The sequence below is a fragment of the Cryptomeria japonica genome, chromosome 8 (assembly GCF_030272615.1).
Source record: "Cryptomeria japonica chromosome 8, Sugi_1.0, whole genome shotgun sequence".
NCBI classification, from domain to species: Eukaryota; Viridiplantae; Streptophyta; class Pinopsida; order Cupressales; family Cupressaceae; genus Cryptomeria; species Cryptomeria japonica.
The window spans coordinates 718,841,115-718,866,169 of NC_081412.1; the positions used below are offsets into that span (position 1 = coordinate 718,841,115).

General features: G+C 32.5%; 1 protein-coding gene across 1 annotated transcript; it reads right to left on the reverse strand.

The window, feature by feature from the left end:
* Nucleotides 1–4,198: 4,198 nt before the first annotated feature.
* On the reverse strand, nucleotides 4,199–24,701 carry LOC131074202 (serine carboxypeptidase-like 45). Its single transcript, XM_058010764.1, has 10 exons — nucleotides 24,458–24,701; nucleotides 24,228–24,329; nucleotides 24,026–24,121; nucleotides 6,323–6,415; nucleotides 6,092–6,177; nucleotides 5,635–5,919; nucleotides 5,371–5,507; nucleotides 4,686–4,778; nucleotides 4,469–4,586; nucleotides 4,199–4,369 (listed from the first exon to the last, which is right to left on the reverse strand). Exons 1-10 carry the CDS (start codon nucleotides 24,699–24,701, stop codon nucleotides 4,199–4,201), a joined length of 1,425 nt encoding a protein of 474 aa, XP_057866747.1.
* Nucleotides 24,702–25,055: the final 354 nt, after the last annotated feature.

Genomic DNA, 25,055 nt, shown 5'->3' on the forward strand with positions numbered 1-25,055 from the left:
GAGAAATTGGACATAGATCTTATGAATGTAAGCAGGGAATGGCAAGAAGTTGTGTGGCAGATGAGAAACCAGAAGGGGGAGTTACCGGAACTGAGTGTGCACCAGAGCAAGGAGAGTCCCTTATGTTTAGAAGAGTCCTGATGGAGTGGAGTGGTAAAGATATTGGATCTATTGAGAGGAGGAGTCTTTTCCAGACCGTGTGAAAATCAGGTGGTAAGTGTTGCAAGATTATTATGGATACTAGGAGTATTGATAATCTGGTATTTGAGGAGATGGTAGAGAAACTTGAATTGAAGACACTTGAGCATCCTTACAAGGTAAGTTGGTTACAAGATGATCAAAAGTTGGAGGTAAAAGAGCAGTATTTGGTGAGTTTTAATATTGGAACTTCTAGGGATGAGGTCTTGTGTGATGTTTTTCCTATGAGTGCTTGTCATGTCTTGTTAGGAAGACCATGGCAGTTTGATAGAAGAGCTATTTATAACTATAGAAGAAACCCAATCACTATTGAGAAGGATGGGTAGAATTTCACATTAGCTTCTTTGAATGAAAGGGAGAATGAGGTGAAGAATTTGAGTGTTGAGAAGAGTTGCAGTGCTGAGAAATTGTTTGCAGAGGTTATACCGGAAGGTGATATGAGCTTGGTTGATAAGTTTGTTAGTAGGATGGAACTGGATGACAGTATGGTTATGAGAGTGAACTGGATGAAGTCTTGTGGCAGAAATAAGTCATAATTGCAAAAGAAAGAGAGAAGTAAGTTGGTAAGAAGCAGGGACAGGAGAATAAAGAGATTCATGAGTTGGATCACCCGGTTGAGGTTCTAGAGGAGCTAAGGAAGAGGTTTGTAGATAAGGAGGATGTTTGGATTAGGAATGAGCATGGGATCTATATCTTGAATCCTCTCATAAAACATCTCTTTCTACTTGGGGTGTCTGATGCAGGAGCATCCTCGGTCTATGAGCAATCTTGCATCAACCAAAAATATTTCCTTTTAAGTTTAATTCTTGTTCATTAATGTGTGTAGTTTTATGTGTTCCTACCGGTATATTCTGGTGGTAGTTTTTTTTTCATTGCAAATCATATTTCCATTTTTTAGGTTGGTTCATATGCTTAATTCTAGATTCTCAGTTCATTTGGAGTCTTTACGATAAAGTTATATCTCTTGGTTTGACTGTTTTTGGGTTTTGGGACTGTTCTTGAGCTTACCGGTTGGTTTTCCTTCATTTCCGAAGTGGTTTCTTGGCGTGTGGATCTATTTGGGGTCTTGTCTAATGTTCTTTGGTGTGTGGCTAACCTTCCTGTTGATCTGCACTTCTTGGTTGTTATTTTCCAGAGGAATTTCTTTCATTCTTAGGGCTGACCTATTTACACATTTCATTTTCCTGCATTGGTGAATGTAATCTTTTGTGGTTGACCTGGATATGTTCTGGAGGGTATATATAGGGTTTTATGTGATTATTTGTAGGAGGTAGAGGCAATTTAATGATGATGATGATATAATTTTAGATTCATGATTAGCGATCCCGATGATTGTGAGAGTTTCGATAGAGCTGTAATCTGGCATGTTAGCCGACATGTAACCGGTTGTTTACTGGATGTTTAGTTATGAATTTATGATGATATTCGGTTGAATACCAGATGTTCTATGATAATAATATGATCTAAATCTATGTTCCTTCTATGTTTTCCTATTGCTTCCATTGTGTTACTCTTGTTGCATGAGTTGGTCAGTTCTCTTTGAGGATCCATCGGTCATGGTTGCATCAATCTATAAAACATTTCCCATTACCCTCCTCTCAAGGTTAGTGTAGGAAGTTGTTTCACTACTTAAATTCCTTACAATGAGTCTATGATTGTGTTCAAAGAGCCTATCTATACTCTACATGTAAGAAGTCATGTGGGCATATCTTATTCCTATCTATACCCTCCTCTCAAGGTTGCATGTTATTTCAAATGTTTTAGTTGTGTTCAATTTTCCTACAAGGTTGGACAATCTATTTTTGGACCCTCCATCCTTGATTGCATTGAACATTATTCAATATTCAAAGTTGTGACATAAAAACTAATTTGGTTATACTTGATGTGATCTAGACTATATTTGGTTATAAAGGTGCATCAAAACCTATTGAAACCATTTTAAGAAAAAGGTAAGGTTTGGTAGAAGTATGGATACAATGGATTCTACTCTTGTGTAGAGTTGTATGTGTCATTATTAGAGCATATATGGCATATGTTAGAGATAGATAGATGATAAATTTGTCTTTTCACAAGCATTTATGAGGTGTTTTGGAATATCCTAGATCCTGCATATGTAATTGAAAGTATTATAATCCATGAGAATGGTCTTAATGTTACCACAAGAATCAATGTTAAAAACAATTTTATTTATGAATGATAGTAGGAATGTATCCCAACTTGTAGGCTCATATTTCCCTTTTCTTAATCTTCCTACCTAAGTGCATGGTCCTATAGACACTTCTTCATGGGTTAAGATAAGTTCAAAAATACAATATTATTCTTATCTTCATCAAAATATTCATTCATGAAAAAATGACTCTAGCCAATTTAAATGGTTGTCTAATGCATTTGAATTTATCTTGCCCTCAAACATTGAAACATCTAGATTTGCTTGAATTATGAATTAATTAATTATCAAAATATTTACTTGATGATTAATTCAATAAAGCTAATCACGTATATGTTTTGATTCAATGGAAATGACTATTTTACTTTAAGATCCTTAAAAATTTGAACTTTGATTAATATGCAAACTATATCCTTCTCATTCATCATCTAAACATATTTTAAACAACTTGGAACCTATAGTATAATGTTTATCATTTTTTAAAATAAGGCTTAAATACTCTAATATCATTAAGTAGGACATGCGAGATGGTCCACTTTAACGTTATCGGTTTGAGGCCCAAGTTAAATCCTTATGGACCACTCTCTAAATAAAAATCTAAAAGTAGTTATATGTGTAGTATATTTTTGAGATAAAATAATAAAAATATAGAGTTCTATCAAGAATTTAAATAATAAATATAATATTATTTAGTTAATATTCAGTTGCTTCTAGATTAGATTGCGTGTGAAATTTTGATGCAAAAAATCACACGCAATCTAATCTGGAAGCAACTAAATATTATCTCATGGATTGTGGAAACTTAATGTTTGTTATTATTTAGTTATTTACCATATACATATACTAATCTTGACAAAAACATATTACTATTATCCTCTAGTCTATCTCTTATGCCTCTCTATTTTTTTCTAATATAAATATGTACATAAATGGATTATATATCATGAAGGTTGAGATTAACTAGGTAAATTGAAACATTTTGATAAGGAAGTGAAATCATTTTCATTTGTGACTCCTGGTTTCTCACTAATAGTAGTGTTGAGCCATTTATAGGTGATTTCTTATTGTGTCTATAGAATTAATGAATTTGTAAACTACTCTAAATCTACGATGACTTTTAGACAATAAAAAAAAATCATTTACTATATTTAAATGAGTGAATTCTACCTTAAACAAAATTTATTCTTCACCGTTTTTCATAGACCTAAATGATTTAATCTCTTAGATTTTTTTTATTAAATTGACATTTATTATTTTTATATTTACTTAACTTTTTTATTTTTAATTAGTTTTGATAATGTAACCCTTTCATGGCAAAGCTCTAATTCATGTGTAATGCCTTAAAAATGCACTACAACAAATCTCAATGGAGGACACATTCCTAGATGTTATATAAGATAAATACAAAAATTCATTTGTAGGCCCACATTATATAAGAAAAATATGCTTTTATTAAAATAACATTGCACTATTCTAGAAGCTCTCTTTACGAGAGTGTAGTTAGGATTGCAACATATACACAAAAAAAATGAATGAGATAAATCTTAGAAGATGTATTAAAATTTGCAGTATATACTTAGTAAACTTGAATATTATTATAAAATAGACAAAAAGTTCCTTTAGGCTCTATTAAGAGCTTGGAACGATAAATGAATACAACCTTAAAAATATAAGGACTGGGGCATTGTATAAATTATCATGGGAAGTCAATTATTTAATAGTCAATGTTGTTCAAAATAATTTTAGATTTAATAGCAAATTAATTCTATGAGAAAATAAAAATTGAAAACATCTTATTGTTTGAACTACCATTAGCTTGTTATATAATGAAGGTCAACTAGTAGGCAATGGTAGTCTTCCAATGAAAGCCTTCAACAAAGTTAGTGCTTCAGATGGAGAGGTGTATGGCACTTCATGTGCTGCACCTCTCACTGATGCAAATGTTAGAATAGTTTGATTCTTGCCATCCACTGGGTGCCCATAAGATTGAGTCCACCCTGCCACCTAATTAAGTTTTTATAACATACAATCAATACATATCATAAATATATATATTTATGTATTACTAGTTCATTAATTTAAAATTAATCTTCAAAAACTTACCTGTTGATTATCATACCAACTACCATATTCGTTGATTGTGAATAGCTTTGATTGCTTTGCTAGAATATTAGCAATTGTTCGTGTTGCGGTAAATGGGACAACTGAATCTTGATCTCCACTGTAAATTTTATTTGATATTTAGTCACAAAAAAATCTTGAAGTGAGAATTAACAATAATAATAAATTTATTTTCATTAGGTTGGTAAGGAAGAATTACCTAAAAAGCATAATTGGTAGACCAGAATTTAGAAGTTCGGTGAGAATGGGTATAATGTTAATTCCTCTATTTGATTGATCATAATTCAAAGGCCTGCATGCAATGCATATCAAATTATGGATCAGTTCTCTAGAATATGTAATGGCAGTATAAGACTATCACAAAAATTTAAGTAGATAACATATTTTTGCAAACGTTAACATAGGCTTATAAGTATTATCCCTTAACATTTTTATTTTAAAAGGGATTCTTTTTATACTATTATGCATCCAAAATTTTGATGTCCATGACATTAATACAAAAAAATTACATTGATTGTAATTACATGATATTTATGATGATTCTGCTTTGTTAGAATCCAACTAAAATATAGTAAATTTCAAATTCAGATATTTTTTTGTAAATTTAACTAAATAAGAGATAAATGTTATAGAAATAGGAAAATTGATATAAACAATGAATTAAATTAGGGTATTTTAGGGTAGGATCTTCTAGTTCAATCAAGTAGGTTTCATGGTAAAACTGTATCATTATGAAATTAAAAAGAAAGATATATATTGTAGTGATTGTTTGATACTAGATTGGAAACTCTTAGCATCTAATTTTGGGTTTGTAACCATCATGATAACATTCATCAAGTAAAGAAAGTATATTTTTTTAAAGAAAAGAAGGGAGAGAAACATACCCATAACAAGAGCTCCATGAGTATGTATCATTACTTCTACTTGCATGAATTACATTTTGCACATCATATGTGTTGAGGTATGTATCTATGATGTCTCCAGAACAAAGGTTGATTCCATTTTCAACATTTGACTTCTTCTGAAAAAATTTTGATAAGACATGTTGGATAGAAAATATTGATCAACCTAGATTAAACACATGCCCCATACACAAAAAAATATTAAATAAAACTTTATATGCTCATTTCAAGGTTTCATGGACTTACTCCTTCTTGAAGCTTGGATAACTGTGTTTTAGGTGCATTATTACTTAAGCAATTACCTAAGGTAACATCGTATATATTAATAGCTCCAATTTCATCAATCTTTTTGTAGTATATATCACTACAAGCATCGGATGTATTTTGATCAACATATTGCTCTATCCAAAATCTAGAATTATTGCAAATAGTTTGTGTCAATTGATAAGTTTCATCTGAAATCAAGCCATGTGACCATTGATATTCATCATTGTTTATACTAATCTCAATGTCAACATAAGGATTTCCCATCTGCAACCATTTGAAATTTCAAATGTGTCATTAACATTACACATAATGACATGGTATTTGGAAAAGAAAATTTTACTTATATTATATGAGGGATATATCACATTCTAATTTTTTTCATTAGTAAATCACATAGATATAATATACTCAAGGAAAAACAAAACTCTAAACTTACAATGATTCCTTTAAGGTTAATAGGTTTGATGCTTGGCTTTTTGTTGTAATCTAACACAAGGGTTGCCAATTGAGGTATATAGTGCCCTACAATAAACTTTAATTATGAGCATAATTATCATGCCGAAAACTATACTTCAATCATTTCTTTTAAAAAAAAATATTGATCAATTGAACTAGTATATTTATACAAAATTTCTTCAAAAAATAAAAATAAAGAAGGTTGAAATACCTCCATAGCTCTCTCCTGTTATGTAAAAGTCTAAATCTCGGAATTCTGAAAAAATTTTAAACCAATTCAAAAGGAATGCCAAGTTGTCTTGGGCTGAAAACATATATAAACAGTAATTAGTTTTCATATTCAAAATATGGCCTACATAATTCAATATTAGAAAATGTAAATAGAAAAGAGAGAAAATATATGAAAACTTATTTTTTATTCAAATGATTTGTTGTTTATGATTTGAAGTATTTAAAATAGAATCCTCTAATCATATCATAGTTTAGTAATTTGTTTACTAGAATAAATCTTAATAAATTAGGGTTACTCATTAAGAGGGAATTAATTAAATTATCACTAATTTAATGCATTAATTAAATCTCTATCTAATCTATATTTCTAGATACGATAAGTAATAATTGATATAGACATAAACTATTCCTAACATTATACTACTATTCACCATTATATTAATATTAGTCTAGGTAGCCTCCCTCCATACTAATGTTTTGTCATTAATTAATTAATTAAAAGTATATCATAATTATTAAATATATTATATTATTTAATTTTATTAGCTCTGGAACATGTAGAACATTATGGATCTATTTTTAGACACCATTTGAGAGCTCTACCAAAATCACCGATTCACCACATATTTGTCACTTTAGTTGTCTCCTAAATAAATATTCTTCTCATTAAAGAGTTTTGGATATGAAACAAATAAATCTCTACATGGGCATCATACATTACGAGACTTCTTAATCAATATAGTAGATGTTTTTGATTGTTTATAGTGGTGATTAACGTTGTTACAAACATCTTAGACTTCTAAACTCCTTCATTCCATACATTTTATTATTGATTTGTGATGTCTTTGCCCACAACATCTATTACTTTCTTCTAATAATTTTTTAAATAGAAAATTTATTTCTTGTAATAGCTATTTTTTAATCTCTTCTTCAATTAATTTTTACAATCAACGGTGGCTAAATTCTTGCTCATATAGTATATTTTCATTCCTAACATTGACTTCACTCCCATATATTGTCTTCTCAGATCCTATATTAATACACTAATTACTATTTGAGGTTTAAGGTTAACTTGTGTACTTGAAGAGAGCACCAATATTTCAAATGAATTTGGAAGATTCGCCAAATATTTTTATATTAGTATCCTCTTGTTAGATTGGATGAATAACAATAGTCAATTGATTCAATAGAGATTTAAATTTGTTGATATGTGTGATCATGCTAGTTCTTCATCACCCATATGTAGGTGCAATAAATATATGATTCAATACATGTTGAATATCCTTTATTTTTTCTAAAATAAAATTGATTATGAAATCCTTCTAATTAGACAAAATTATGGATAGTTATTTTATGCCTCTCTACTCCCACTTGGTTATTGATTTTCTATTAACATAACAAACAAAGTACATTAAAAATATTCTTCACCTATTTAACTAGCTATTTTTTTAAAAAAATATGAGACTACTCACTTATAGTAAACCTTTATATTAGTTATAGATTTACTAGACCATGGCATATTAGCCCTCATACACTATTCACTATGAATTTGGCTCAACTACCATATTTAAAATCTAGCCTTGCATAGGTGGATGTACTAATAGTGGTCACCAGGGTAATGTGAAGAGCATTATCACACCTTGTAGTACTTGGTTATACTTGGTTACACTTTCCTAGTATATATAGTACATTAGATAAAATAATTAATTCTTACATTCATGTAACATAAGGATGATCTAGTCATCTTTAGTAATAGGGTTAGAAACATCAAGGACAATAAATAATATAATAATAATTTAGGTGGTACTCTTAAGGATCACATTGAGTTAGATCATTTTTTAGTAAGTTGCATATAACAATCACATTTCACAAATATTGGGATCTCTTAAGATATATAAATTATTTGAACTCATGTAGAAATGGTTCGACTTTCATAACGATCTCAACCTTCATGTCATATAATAGATATGTGTGTGTATGTATGTACGTATGTATGTGTTGAAAATATTGTCATTGATGTGGAAATTATCATTGATGTCAAAGATAGCATGAAAAATGGGTGTTGCCATATAAGATGTGATTATACAAATCTTATACATTGATCATATTTAAGAAATTGTATCTTAAATAAGATGAAGTAATAATTAACAATCCAAAAGAAAAGAAAGACATACATAGCTTGCAAACATGATTAATTATCTAAGATGGCCGACTAAGATTGTTCAAATCATTAAGACATTGCAGAGGTGTGACTGATGTTGAAGAAGAAACTATGAGTAATTGCCGACTCCATTGAGAATGAAAGACGACTCGGTACTTAATTCTTGATGTGGCTGATTTTTTAGTGAAGAATAAACATGAATAATACGCAGCAATGATTAATGATAAATTAAAGAAGCAGCGATTATTAAAGAGGACAATGATTATATTTTAGAAGGTAATAAGCAAAGACATTGAGATCAGCAATAAGATCAAAATGCAGCGATTTCATTGGTATCAAATAAGTGCAAAGATTTGTATTGTCTCCATAAGTTCAATTGTGAAGATTTTTGGAAGAGGTGAAGGTAGAAAAGACTTTGCAGCAGTATTGTGTGAAGTTTTTATGGCATTTTTATAAGAAGATAGTAATCAGTTTTGTGGCAGATTTGTTGTTATCATTATATTAGTTTTATGAGAAAAGATTATAATAGTTTGAAGAAGAGAACAAGGGGTCGATGCTTCTAGTGAATTGTTGCTCATGAAGAGAATAAGGGGTTGGTGATTTTAATGAGTTGGTGCTCAAAAATTGAATGAGGGGATGGTGTTTCTAGTAGGTTGGTGTCTACAAATTTGTAAAATAATATTTTATATAAAAACATTGATTTGGTTTTCTCTCATTAGGGTTTCTACATATATCTTGTGTTCTATTTGTGTTACATGATAGTTAGATCCCATGTGAATGTTAATATGCAATGAATATTCATTGAGATTAAGTTGTATGCTATATGATATTGAGTTGAAAAAGTAAAAGTTTGTCGTTATATTGATTTCCCCTCCCCAACCTACCTACCTCCCCTCCCCCTCTCCCCCTTTCAGTATAACTATGTGCTCATCAATATGTATGTATGTATGTAATATTAATAGAAGACAAATAAGGATAGAGATTGATAGATAGCAATGACACATTAGAAGATGAATGTCAGCCATATCTCTCAAGGGTATACTATGTATAGAATGAATAAAAAATAAATACTCATCTACTATAGGTATATTCATCTCTCAATATGTGTACTACCTTTTTTATAAATCTTCCACACATGCACATAAATTCATCTACATCCTCATCTAGAGAGTTATTCATTGGGATTCCTCGTGGCCCTTGAATAAGAGGTATTAGAGTTATTAATATTTCATTTCCTATTGAATAATATTATATTATTTTATTCTTACTTTCAAACAATAAGATCGATCAAATAATCTTCAAACATATTTCAAATTGTGTTGGATGGAAAATGAGTAGGCTACAATCCATATGTTTATCAAGGAAGCCTACTCTTTGAGAAAAATAATCCTTTATGTTTAGTTTGGTTGTAGAATTCACTAAGTGGTTGGTTCTATTACATTATAATTATGTACATATTGTATTTGTTGAATTGGATTCATATGTTTTAGTTAAGCCCAAATGTTTCTATATTTTAGGGAAGATCAATGCACATGTAGTAAATAATTGATTAGATTGGTTATTCATGTTTATCCATGAACTTTTTTTTTGATGAAGAGAATATTAATATCTCACTTTTGAAAGTCTCTTCACCCATCAAGAAGTGGCATACCAATACCCTTTTAGAGGAATACTCGGTAGAAAGAAAATATATCTAGTTGGGATACATTCCTAGAAGCCTTCAATGGTTACTAGAATATCATAAAGAGGCATATAATGATTCATACACATAGTGGTCATAGCCGTGGAAAGAAAATGATAATTTTGTACAAAGTTAGATTGGTTCCTTCCATGACTTCTATCTAAGATTAGGTTCATTGAGTTAGATTAGTATTGAGACCTTGAGTACCACAACATCATACATCTATTGAGTGTTAGAATAAATATGGTTAAATTTAAGATGATAGAAGAAATATCTCACTATATAAAAACCTTTGAGGAGGATTCCAAGTATAAGGAAAAGTATGAAATGACCACCACACTAATGAAGGCATAGCTATATATGGACAATCAAAAACAATCTAAGCTAGGCAAATGGTGTGACTAACATAAAAGTAGTAATTATTCTAACACTAAGTTCCATTCTTCTAATAATTTTTTTTTTCATAGGATAAAGTATAGGATGGTCAAGTCAAGACCTTAGATGGAACCATTGACACAAATTCACTAGTACATTCAGGTCAAAATTTCGATGGTAAATTGTGGGGATTCCGACACAATTTCATCACACTATCGACAAAAAAAGCCATCAAAAACTTTGTGTCAGAAGTTCCGACTATCCTTGTGGTCGTCACAATTCCGACATCACCTCCAACCTTTCCAACGGCCGTCATGGATGCTCATACCCCGAAAGAATACCGTCACGATCTCGGCCTATTGTCGGAATTCCGACGATAGGCCGATTTTTTGAAAAAAAAAAATTTATAGAAAAAGATTGACATTGGTATCTCTCTTCTATCTCTTTCTCTATCCCTCTCTACTATCTCTCTTCTCTCTCCCCTCTCTGGGTCTCTTTCTCCATCCCTCTCTTCTTCTCTCCCTCTCTACTTCTCTTTCTCTACCCTCTCTAGGTCATTATCTCTCTCTCTCTCTCTCTCTCTCTCTCTCTCTCTCTCTCTCTCTCTCTCTCTCTCTCTCTCTCTCTCTCTCTCTCTCTCTCTCTCTCTCTCTCTCTCTCACACACACACACACACACACACACACATCTATAGGTCTCACCTTCCGTTCCTCCATCATTACCCATGTTGTCAAGTTGCAAGATATTTCCCAAAGTACTTGGTTGCTAGGGTTGATTTGCTTAAGTGTTGGAGTCAGAGTTAGATGAGACCTGCATGATTAAGCTGTATTAAGTGATCAAGTCACCAAGATCTCAATTGTAAACATGACTAGGTTCTAGGGTTTTAGGGTAGCATAGGTCAAGATTGAGGTATGGTGGTCAAGAATTACCTTCCAATGACAAAAGACATCCAAATGATGAAGAATGAAGGCGATGAACCCATAGAAGTTTGGAGGAGATAATTTGACTAAGTTAAAATTTTGTTTAAGTCATGGTCATGATACTAGCTTGCTCATCAAGAGCAATTTATGCGAATGAACCCTAGAAATGTGCCCATGCTAGAGAAGCAAGAATTCCAATAAAACCTAAGGCAATGCTAGTAAGGGGTCAAAATTAAAGAATTAGGGTACAAAAAACAAAATTTGGCTAAGTCGAGATGTTGCTCAAGGATGACCTAAATCATGGAGTGTAAATCAATCATGAAACATGAGAATGGATAGGTCTTGACCCAAGCAACGTAAGTCCCCCTTGTGATTCCAGTAGATATCACATCACAATCATTGAGTCTATCTGCAAATATAAAGTCAAGACTTGACTATTGGAATCTTGGAGTCATCCCATTTGATCACGTAGTTTAGCACTTGGAAGGATTTTGTTCAAGAGAGGATAGAATACTTAGTATTTTATTTTGTGTTGCATAGTGCATAAAAAACACATCAACAGAAACCATTGAAAGGTTTGGTTAAAGCCTTCGAATCACAATCTCTACGAGAAGCTATCAAGAGTGCCCAGAATTTGGAAACTTTAGTATCCAAGAACATAATTCATAAGGCACCACTTTTAGAGCAACCAAAGAAGCCTATCAATGTAATATTTTATTTACCTTGGATATGTTTTATCCTAAGTGTGATATTCCACTATTAAAAAGCTTAATTAGGTAATATTTTTACTTAGGTAGAATAAGATAATAAGTTGCACATTCTCCTTCTTTGATTGAGATTCTACTTTTTCCTTGTCACAAATTTGGAAACTTGGATAAGCAATTTCTTTTATTTTGTTTTCCACCTCTTCATGATCCTCATGGATTTGGAATCTTGGAAGCTATATATTGTAGGTTTTTCCTCGATTAACATATCAAATGAAACTATTGTGAGCTTTCATATCTTAACATACCAAGGGCTTAAGTTTGGGGACGACGGGGGGATGACGAAGGGGGTGGGATGGGATGCAAATATATATACAACTTAAAAAATTAATTATAAAAGGATGTGTATAGAATAAGTATAACAACTGTAAATAAAACTTTGCCACACTATGTAAATTTTACAATAAACATTAAAAATATGTTAGTGATTGCATTTAAATTTGAACATTAACAATGGTGGTAGAGTTTTGGAACTTTGGGAACAAACTAAGAATAAGTATAAGAATTGCAAATGAAACTTTGGCATACTAAGTGTTTAAACTAGTCAACATAAAAAAAATGGAAATGATTGCATTAACAATAAGAATGGTGGGTAGAGGTTTGGGGTCAAAGGGTAGTGCCCCTTGTGGGGGGTTTGGGGCAGAGCCCCCATCAAGGTTAGGGGGCATTGCCAAACCTTTAATACGGATGACATTTTCACAATAATTTCACCATTTTTGTTTAGAATTGGAGTTTCTAATTGGGGGCCATGGGAGACTCATAGGCATCCTCAAGATTGTCAAGAGACTCCTTGGAGTCCCTAGGACGTCCCTAAGTGGTGCGGCAAGGGGATGTTTCCCCTAAGTATTGCATCCTGAAAAAATAGGGATTTTGGAGGGGGGGAAGGGGTCCCCATGTTTCAATGGTTTCAAAAGATTCTCAGTTTTTTTTTTATCTTGTCATAACAAAATATACTCCTCTTGCATCCTTGGATGATTTGAAAATTGAAAACAATTTGACAAGAAAAAGCTAACTTCTAAAGTTTAGACTTAGTTTTCTTTTTTTATCCAAGTCACTACAACATTTCAATGATCAAAGTAGCTTTTTTTTGGTGGTTTCGAAGCATCCAAAAGGCTTGAGAAATTCAATATTATCTTTCATTCCACCAAAATTGGAGATCAAGAAGCATGCTCACAAACAAGGATTTGTTTGTAACTTAAGGCAATTGACTAGTTTTTGGGGCATTTTCAGGTCTAAAGAACCTACCATTGTGTCAAAAAGGCCCATAAGACCCCATTTTCATCTAAAACTTGTCTCTTTTGGTCGTAGAAGCATTTAAGAAAAAAAAAATCACACAACCAATGATATGCCTATACCATACATATTTGAGTTAAAATAAAAATAAAAAATTGACAAGGTTTGGAGACCATTGAACAATTTGGGAGATTGCTAATACATACACTCAATTTATAAAGTCTCAATTTGATGTACTTAATCTTCGAGGGGCCTATACAAAAGCATTTTGTAATTGCGAACTAAGATAAATTTCCATTTTTGGTAGTTTTCATCATAGATTATGGTATTAAATTCTGACATTCTATTGTCAAGATAAATTCAGAGAACCATTTGTACTCGAAACAAGGGATAGTAAAAAATTACATTATGTAGGATCTCCTACCCTATCTCTTTGAATTCATTCCTACACCAAGTGACTATGAACAAAAGCGTAGGTATTTAACAACAATGACATGGGCCATGGACTAGTGATACTCCTCTTGATACTCCATCTACAAATGAGAACAACTCTTATACGCGTTGCTACTTCAGAATTAAAAGTTGCTTCTTCTAGAACTTTCCATGATTCTTTACAATAGGATTATATGTCTTCTAGATTCACCCCACTAGGACACATTCCTATCAAGCATCTTTACTTTTTTGAAAAGTAGACCACATTTCAGATCTAGATGACACCATAATGACTTTGATTTCCTCTTGCAAGATATTCCTCCATCATTTATTGCTTCATCGAAGTTCAAATTTGCTTCTTCAAGGGCTCTCAATGATTCTCTATATAGGATTCTTCGTGTCTATAAGATCCACTTCATTGGGAGGCCTACTTAAACATTTCACATCTGTTTGTGGACTCTCACCTTTCAAATATTGATGAAACAATTGAGAATATTTGTCTTCTCATTGATGACAATGCCCATCGAGTTACATCGTCTCCCATTGTAAATTCACTTGTTCTATCCCCACCATATCATGCAACATGACACATTCTATTTCACATTAATTAAGGTCTCACACTTCAATGATTGCAGTCCCTGAATCTTCTATGGAACAATCACAGCTTAACATCAACATCAAGACACGTGAGTCGCTTCAAAAACCATACATCTGAATTCCTTTCTACATTCCACTTGAATGGGAATTCAACAATTTGAAAACTCAAGATTTCCATATTGTGAAAGGAAGGTGCATCATTTGTTGCAAATGAACCTACTACAACATTCACAATTCAACATTTTGCGTTGCTTTTCTCTCTTCTTTGTGGAGGCACCAACTTTAGGGGATGGGGTGGGTCTATATTATCCTTCACATATGTCACTTGGGATGGAGTTTTGTCCTATGGATTTTCTAGTCTCTACTTCAAGAGGGTACACTCTCTTTATAATTTGGGGTTATTTCATATTTTACAAGTTATACACCAAGCAAACAAGCATCTAGAACTAATTTTGACAAGTTATACACCAAGCAAACAAGCATCTAGAACTAGCATTGTTTGCAGGTCACCCCTACCCTATGCCATGGGTATATGACTACCCAGAACTCCAGTTTGAGCATCAATCCTGGAAATGATCGGTATATGACTACCCAGAACTCCAGTTTAAGCATTAAGTTACATCATTATTGACCTTACTTTGGGATGTTATGTATGAGATTGGAACCTTTTGTAAGGTGTGATCAATGTGCTATCATAAATGCAAAGCCAAAACCATTTTGATGAGATCATGATCCCACTAATACTATTTTGCCTTGTTAATTTTGCACCCACAAAAATGATAGAACCAGATATAATATGCCATCAATGCCTATATACTGACAATGCTCAAGATGAGCCACTTAGAGGTAGAGTTTAACCACTTTCCATATAGGTAGATTATCTCTAACCTCATTTTCCCTATAGGTAACTGATTAGGTTCATTTTAGAGTCTTATTTCCAAATATGTACCTCTATGTTAGCTTTTTGCTTTATTATTTGCCTGCTTATGCTTAATCTTGTCAATTTTGCATAATTTTACTTAGTTCTTGCATCTTCAATGAAATTATATCTAATCATATCCAATCGCATCAAAATGGAACAATTAATCATATTGCTGGTCTCTCCTAGAGGAATTAAATTGAACCAAATTGACTATTCCCCAATAAAATGTTTTGAAATGGTGAATGTATAAGTTTGTAGTTTAATTTCCTAGACTAGGACCCCATTTCGTCAACATTTCACTATGAAAGCATAAATATTTTTTCTTAAAGAGAACATCTTACAGATTATGCTTCAATGTATAACACATTTTCATAATCAATCATTCGACTTCACATGGATAAAAGAATTCACATATTCTAAATCATGATCTGATGATGTGAACAACTCATATGCAACTATATGGCATGCAAAGCATTTATTTTAACATACACTTATTCATCCACATTGTAGGGGTAACAATACAAGGCTCACATATTGGTCTAAGAGGATGTCATGGTCTCACAAAGTAACCAAGAACCATATGAAATGATGGTCTTGAATCCACACACAACTAGGGAGGATCCATACAATTATGTATGACTTCCCCCTTGTTTGTTTAATGGGATTAGCCTCCAAGACATAGCTGTCAATAATCACTAAGAATGTACAAGTGGATCGTAGCTACCCATACAACAAACACTTACCCCTATCCTCAAATTTTCCCAATGTTTGATTCCTTATATACACTCATCCAAGGTTATCTACGTCGATCTTGGTGAGGAATCACATCACAACAAAGAAGGTAACATTTAAAAATAGCAAGAGTTTCACTAAACTACCAAGATCATAAATATTGAAAGAAAGAAAAAATAGTACCAATAATAAGTCAAATAAATGTGTTCAATTCCAATAGCAAATCAAACATAGCCACAATAACTACACAATAGAGAAAACTCACAATAGTGATTAAACTAATTCAAACAAGATAAAATAAAATTGTTGGCCCATGCAACAAAGATGAGAGATCATCAATAATTGAAGGAAACTTCACAATCCTTAAAAGTGCACATTACATAACTATACGACTAGAAATTGTGGCTAAATAGAGTGAAGATTCATCATGACTCCAATAATAGTCCCTCATGTGTGCATTTGTGGCATGAACACAAAAACTCCCACATGGCATGGCCATGTACCTAATGGAGAAGACATGCCTAGGCTACATGCCCAAAAAACATGACTATAATAATATTCCCTCATGCATGCATTTGTGGCATGCACACTACAAATCCTAACATATCATGGCAATACACCTCATAGAGAAGACACACCTAGGGCCACATTTCACATAGCAACATGCCTCACAAAGAAGACATGCATAGGGCACATGCCACATAGCAATGTGTCTTATGGAAAAATGTGCATGCATGTCACACACCAAAGATATATGTATACATCATGAGGCACATTCATATGTTATCAAACACAACCTATTGTATCTAACATGAGTTCCTCTCTACATGTGTGCAAATCTTCCAACACTAATCGCCACTAAGAAGGAATAATATAAAATGCATCTTCAAATATTTGTGTGTGTGTGTGGAATTGTGTCTTTGAACCCAAATCGCTACCATCAACAACATGTAACCATCACCTACACTATATCAGAACATAAGTATGGTGTGACATCATATCTATTTGCATAATGTCAAAACACATGCAAACATGAAAATAATCATAGCATGACAAAAATCAATCTCCACATTTTGGAACAAAGATATAAATAAGATAATAGGGTAAGAGGAAACCCGTACCAAGAACCACATACCAACTATCGGCAATGCCATCAAGATAAATGTAGGATAGGATACCACTATGAGCCATCCAATGGTCCATTCTATGAGGAGAACTAGGGGATACTATCTTTGAAAGGTGTGGTCAATAGAGATAATCCCTACTAATGCCACAATATGTCACCATAGCTTCTTGAGTTTTCCATTCTTCTACTTAACACCACATTTATTGAGTACCTCAACAGCGAGGTTGGTTCTCAATAGGATGCACAAACATGTAAACACACAAGCATGGTGTCATCATACTTGTACAACAATACAAATTCATTTTTCTAGTTAATTACTTAGTGTAAAAATAACTCCATTACATAACATAGGGCAATAATCACCATAAGTTTTCAAATAAACTGCCCAAACATCAATTGGAGTTACCCTTTCTAAGGTACAAACATAATTTATTTATAACTTCAAAATTAAAATAATCACAATACATCCAAATAAGTTCAATAGTGCATGGAAATAGACAACATGATCCATAATTAAACCCATAAATTACCCTAATTGGATATGCTAATAAAATGGTGTCTCAAATAATAGCGATTATGTTGGACCTATAATAGAGATCTGGACTTTGTTTCATCATACACAAGCATGGTTTCATCATACTTGTATCCAAATACACCATCCATAGATAGGTACTCAGTACCACAATCTCATGGGTACCCTTTTAGCTGAATTTACCCTATATTTAGGTGAATCTACCCTTGTATCATTCCTTGATCTAGTATGTCATTCCACCAATCAATAATTTTTCCATATTCTTGGGAGAATACACTATCCCTTAGGTGAATATACCATATCCTTAAATGAATCCTCCTTGTCATCATCCTAAGTCCTCTTTTTGTTAAGTCTTATCCCTTCATCTTTAGGAAAATCCACCTATCCTTATGTGAATCTACTTTCTCTTAGGTGAATCTATTTCACATAAATCATTTATCTTATCCATCTTTCTTACGCAAATGGTGAATTTTTCCTATCCTTAGATGACTACACTCCCATTTAGGTGAATCTATCTAGTTTTAGTCTCCTTCCATTATTTTGTCCAAATTTGTATCCTCTAGTTTACATGAATCTACTTGTTCTTAGGAAAATCAACCCTATCATTCTAAGGAAAATTCACCTTGTCATCATCCTTAATCATCTACCTTTCAAGTGTATAGTTTATCCATCCTTGGGAGAATCTAACATATTATTGGGAAAATCCACTCCCTCTTAGGTGAATCCACCTTTTCCACCTTCTCATTAATCTATTATTTGTTCTAAGAAGGACACAAAAGTGGATAGAAAACAATACAGGAGATAGTACTCAAGTAAGTACTAAGAAATTGCATTAGTGACATGTCACAAATGTGAGTTATACATGTTCCAAATTGATTGATTCTCATGAAGGAACTAAGTTATCTACAATAAATAGCCACCCAAGAAACCCATTTGCTTTAGGCAAACTATCTTCTTAGTAGTAGCTTAATTCTTGAGACACTTGATTTAGATATGATCTTGTAAATGGTGTTAAAATGAGTAATTAGTCACCAACCAACCACACTCTTCATTTGTATATTTAAGAATTAATTTGGTCAAACCTTGATTGTAACAAGCATAACAAAATCCTCCATGATAAATTTAACAACAAATATATTATTGCATAACCAAATCTTTGTGGTGGGTGTGTTAAACAAATATATTATTGTGTGAATTGCTTTTGTCCAAAATGTAGGAACTTGATCTACATATCCATGAAGGCATGATTAGGTCTCTATAAAACATTGTTTTGTTGATGCATATATGTAGTGGTTAGTTGTTTTCTTTTAGTTGTGGATAAACCATTTTGAGTGAATTTCTCATTTACTTGAGCATTTTGCATTTTGAGAACAACTGGATGACCATTCAACAAGGGGTTTAAACTCTTTGAACTTCACAAATGCTTGAGCTTTTCTTGTCAAGCAATGTACCCGCATCTTAAAGACATCAAATTATGAAAGATGATAGTCCCAAATTTGCAAATGACTGTCACAACATAGTGAATAAGGGAGATCTATAGATACATTAATCAGTAGCCCTAGATCAATACAAAGAGAGCACATGCATGCTAAGGGAGTATTGAACAAGCCTTTTTTAGGATAATATAATGGTAGTAAAAGAAATCAATAAAGAGCATAAGTTCATCAAGAACAATTCTTAGCCACAAAGATCTAAGGTAATCATAGAGGAGCTAATAATAAGTGAGTTCAAGAAGACACAATCAAGCCTTCATCACATTCCATAAAAAGAAAATTATTATTCCATATAATTGGAAGGAAATGATATATTGCAAAGATTACTATGAAGGTCTAAAATAGTAAAAGAGATGAGACTAATCTTTTATTTCTACTTACAATAGTGAATTGGTTGAGATATACTAATAGACAAAGTGAATGACATGTATGAGAACAACCTCAATAAAGGTAAAAAGGATAATAAATAGTAGTGATAGATGACAATGCATTGAATGTGCCAAGAAAAAGACAGTGGAAGCCATGGAGAAATCACTATCAAAACAAAGCCATTAAATAAAACTATGTTGGTGCAGCTTGAGAAGCATAGTAGAACAATGAAAAAAGAACACTACTTGGTCCTTGAAAAGCATGTAGTCGCAATGATTGAAAACCACAATGACAACATAGAGGGCATGAATGTTTGGAGTATTTCCATTCTTAAGAATCTCATGATAGTCCATTATTAGGACAGGTGAAGTGCACTATGAAAGTATCTTAAAAAGCTAATATAGCCATAAGTGATAATGCCAATGCTTTGAGTTCAAATCCTCATGAAATACAATCATGTTTATCTCAAAGCAACGTTTGCCAGCATCCTCCCTGCGTGTGCCAAAATAGGAGCTTTGGAACAAGGTATGGACATCCATCAAAGCATAATCGAAGGGGGTTTTTTGTCAGAAATTAGTTGCAAATACTCCAATAACAAAAATCGCAAAATGGGGTAGCATACACATGGCATGTGAACTGTATGACGGAATACCTCAAAGAGATGTCATTTCATGGAATTTTAAGATCGCAGGATATGCACAAAATGGATTAATTTGCAAAAAAAAACCAGTTGCCCTTGATTGCGAAAAAAAATTAGTTGCCCTTCATTGAAAAACAAAGAGTTCCTTTGATTGCAAAAAAAACCTTACCTTGCTTGTGCAGAGATTGCTCCGACGGGGGGGGCAGGGAGGCAAGACGGTCTCCGCTTGCTCCGGTTTTCTTTCAAAATGAAAATACGTTGTGTTTTTTTTTTTTTAATAAAATGCCCGAGGTCGTTAGAATTCTGACGAACATGGGCATTTTAAAAAAAAAAAATCAAATTTTCACACAATGCTCCTTGTCCGTCGGAAACCTCCGTCGGAATTTGACCCCAAATGTATTAGTGATTTTAGTGTTCTAGTCAATACTACAAAAGTACCGTTCATAGCTCGTCAAATGCTAAAATGATTGATTCATTCATAGATGTGGATGAAAGGGAATACACTAGAATATTTATTGATTTTATCAGTATGAATGAATAATTTTTTTAATAAGAATAAAGAAGATTGTGTGTGTTTGTTTGCATCGACATTTCAAATCGCATTCTTTAAAAAGTTGATGCAAATAAACACACAATCTAATCTAGAAGCAATAATAGAAAACAACATAAATGATGAAAAACTAATATCTTTAATAAAAAAATGGTATGTGAGAGTTTGAGTGGGTGTTCAAGCAAGTCTGTTAGGGTTTTGGGAGTGAGGGCGATGACAAGTCTAAAGAGGATGGTGATGATGATGCCTCTGAAGAGGATTGTGATGGTGTTGCCTTGTTTCCAAATGTTGGTGTTGGTAGTGATTATGAGGAGGTTTGTGAAGGCATTTTCTACATGGTTCTCTTTGTTTCTGCCTTGCCTCTGGATTCTTTTCTTGTGCAATGTGAGACCTTATCTACATGTTTCTATTATCAGGCCTTTCTCCTTTGCCTTGTGCCTTAGTTTGGATCGTACCTTGTTTATTTTTGTTATGGCAATGGCATTTTGGAGAGTTGTCCCTTTGAGGGTGTTAAAGTGGGGTGTAGGGTTTGCAAAGGTGAATGGGAGTAAGTCAAAAGTGTTTGCATTGTCAAGTGCTTAGGTTTTTGCCAAAGAGGTTGTGGATGGAATTTTTGTGGATCTTGCCTGGATGTACGAGGGTTCTGTGGAAGATAAATCTAAGGGTTCATTGCCTCCTACCCTAGTGTTTTGCTTAGCTCTAGACTAGGAGTATTTTTATTTTAAGGAGATTCTAACTAAGTTATATTTGTAAAGACAAACTGAAAGGTAATGCAATCATATGGTAGACATAAGTTTCAACTAGATGGAGGAAGAAGAGGAAAAGAAAAGATCATAATAGTTGAGAAGTTGAAGAGACAATCTATTCTAGTGGATTATGAGTTTGATTTGTCAAAGAAAATGCATGAATTAAGACAAGAGGAAAAGAAAAGATAATAATAGTTGAGAAGTTGAAGAGACAATTCTATGAGTTTGATTTGTCAAAGAAAATGCATGAATTAAGACAAGGAGGAAAATTGGTTAAAGATAACATTGAGGAATTTCATAGTCTTTTGATTAGAATAGGACATTTTGAAGCCAACAACGAAAAAGGTAGAAAGATATATCAATGGATCAAAGTCAAGCATTCAAGAAGAACTAAGCCTAGTGAGACTTCCTAATATTGAATACAATTATTAATTTTTTTTTAAAGTTGAGGAAAAAATAAATATAATTTGAAAAAAAAAAAAAAAAGGGTCACACACATAAGTAGTATCAAGTCATTTAACAAATGTCACAAACTCTCTAGTTGTGGTACAAAGCACTACATAAAATTAGATGTAGGTGTGGATAGTTTCCTTGGTTGTTGATAGGGTAGAAATAATAAGGGGGTATAAAATAATTATAAGTACATAAGAGACTTGATGAAAATGTGAAGGAATTATAATTATACTATTGTATGTAGAGGGAGTATCAAAAAAATAAATTTGATAGTAGAAATGAAATTAGGGATGTTTATTAATACATTATGAACATAGATGCTATGATATTCTAGTTTATTAAGTGAATACTTAAGAGTTTCTAACACAACTTCATTAGGGCTAGACACACCTCCAAGCCAAACTTCAAAGACTAACTCAAAATTTCCATTGTCGGATTGTTTCAAGCTTTACACTATAGACACCAAACAATGTACTCACCATGGTAATCAAGGTGGTACTATTTGAGCTTGTGCTATATTAGGTCATCTAAAAACAAATCAACCACACCACTTATGAGATGATGATTAGACACACCATGGTAATCAAGGTGGTACTATTTGAGCTTGTGCTATATTCTAGTTTATTAAGTGAATACTTAAAGAGTTTCTAATAGTCATCTAAAAACAAATCAACCATACCACTTAGGAGATGATGATTAGACACGCAATGGTAATCAAGGTGGTACTATTTGAGCTTGCGCTATATTCTAGTTTATTAACTGAATACTTAAGAGTTTCTAACACAACTTCATTAGGGTTAGACACACCTCCAAGCCAAACTTCAAAGACTAACTCAAAATTCACATCACTAGATTGTTTCAAGCTTTACACTTTAGACACCAAACAATGTATTCACCATGGTAATCAAGGTGGTACTATTTGAGATTGTGCTATATTAGGTCATGTAAAAACAAATCAACCACATCACTCGGGAGATGATGATTCACATGTAGAAATGGTTCAACTTCACATTGGAATGGTTAAAATTCATAATGAATCTCAAACTTCATGACATGTAAACTATGTGCACATATTTGAAATAGACTAATAGATATACAAATTAGCCTTGAGCAATTTATACATCTTTCTTAAAAGTATGCCATGCACATGATAAACAATTTATAAAGACATGGACTTTATTGATTAATATATTATCAACCAAACTACCACTAATTTATTACTTTTCAACTAAGTCCTATGTAACCTAAACTACCACGGATGCAAGTTAATTATTCTAATATTTAATTTTGCTTGATATAGACAAAAATCTTGATGGACAAAAATTCCACCCAACTAGTGGATTTTAAGGACATATGGAATAGTTTTAATGAGTAACTGATTTTAGGAGCTAATGGGAGTGGGGATGGTGTAAAATTTTAATTATTGTTGTATATTATTTGTTGTAATCTAAATTCTATATGCAATAGAAACCAAATTCTTTCTTTTGTTTCTATTTCTGATTTTTGCTATCTATTGTATTTTTTTTAAATAATTCTATATCAGTCATAGGAAATATAATTTTTAGTCATTTTTTTATTAAATATATTAATATTTATCAAAATTTATAAACAAATTGCAATTTAAATAAATTTTATAAATCATATATATAATTGTAATGTTGAAATTACTTTAGAATGATAGGAAATGGACTCTTGAAATGTTCTAAATGCCTTCCTAAAAATTTTATCTTCTTCATTCAATTCTCCTTCTCTTATCTATTATAAGATTGTAGAACTTTAACAGTCCTAATGCCTATGATATTTTGATCATTCATATAGCTTTTTCCTTTTCAACCATATCAACATGGGTATTCTAAGAGATTTCAACCTATCTTAGTGCAGAAGAGAAAATATCAGCATATAAACATTACCATCTAAAAAGAGGTAAGAGATGAATTTGAGGTGGGAGATGAATTACCAGTCAAAGTGTCATTAAAAATGTCATAATCTGAAGTTGTATTTGAGTAAGAAAATCCCACTCCAACTGGGCTCTCTATATACAGCATGTTTGCCTCTGCCATAAACAACTTTGACATATCACTGAGGAGAACATGATTTGAGAGATGGGAAGATAAGATAGAGGGAATAAGCATACACACATGAATGTTGAAAATCTGTACCTGTATTCCAAGAAAACTTGTTCTGTTCCAAATCTTTATCATTGAATTTGAAAGGACCATTCTCCTCAAATGCTCCTATTCCAACTGATGAGCATCCAGGCCCTGCCATGATTGACAAAATTCAAATGTATGTCACATAAAAGGTAGAGTTAATTGGAAGAGATTATGATGATAAAATTTATGAAATTGACAAGTGAAGTGAATCATTGAAGATGGAATGGATTATTCACCTCCATTGAGCCACAAGACCAGGGGCCTAGATGTAGCATTGGTCTGGGCCTCTACAAAGTAATAGTACAATGCTCTACCATGATGTTCATCAGTAGTAATGTACCCACCATACTGCTTGAAGGGAACTTTCTCTTTTTGGCCTGGCAACTTCTCTATCAGATCAGATTCAGGAGCAGCAATAGAATTATGAACCATAAGCAGTGCAAATACAATACCCAATTCTACCACCTTAATAAAATCCATTGCACAGAATGGAAGTTATGATTTTGCTATAATGGGACTGAAGATTAGGGATAAAAAATGCGGAAAGAAGAGAGAGAGAGAGAGTAATTATTAAGGTGGCAATGAGTCATTCACAGCAGAAGGCAAGCATCTGAGAACAATGCATGCATTTGCTCAAACAATGTTTGATGGTAGAATTTAAACCATAATTCAAGACTATTTATGAACTCTGATAATAAAGCTTTGTCTAGTTTAAACATTTAATTGTTTGTAATCGTTTGTTGGTATCACAATTTAAATATTTGTTTATAGATTTCTCAAATAAAGAAACAGTGGAAACAGCCTATAAATACCTGTTTCTTAACACTGCACGGA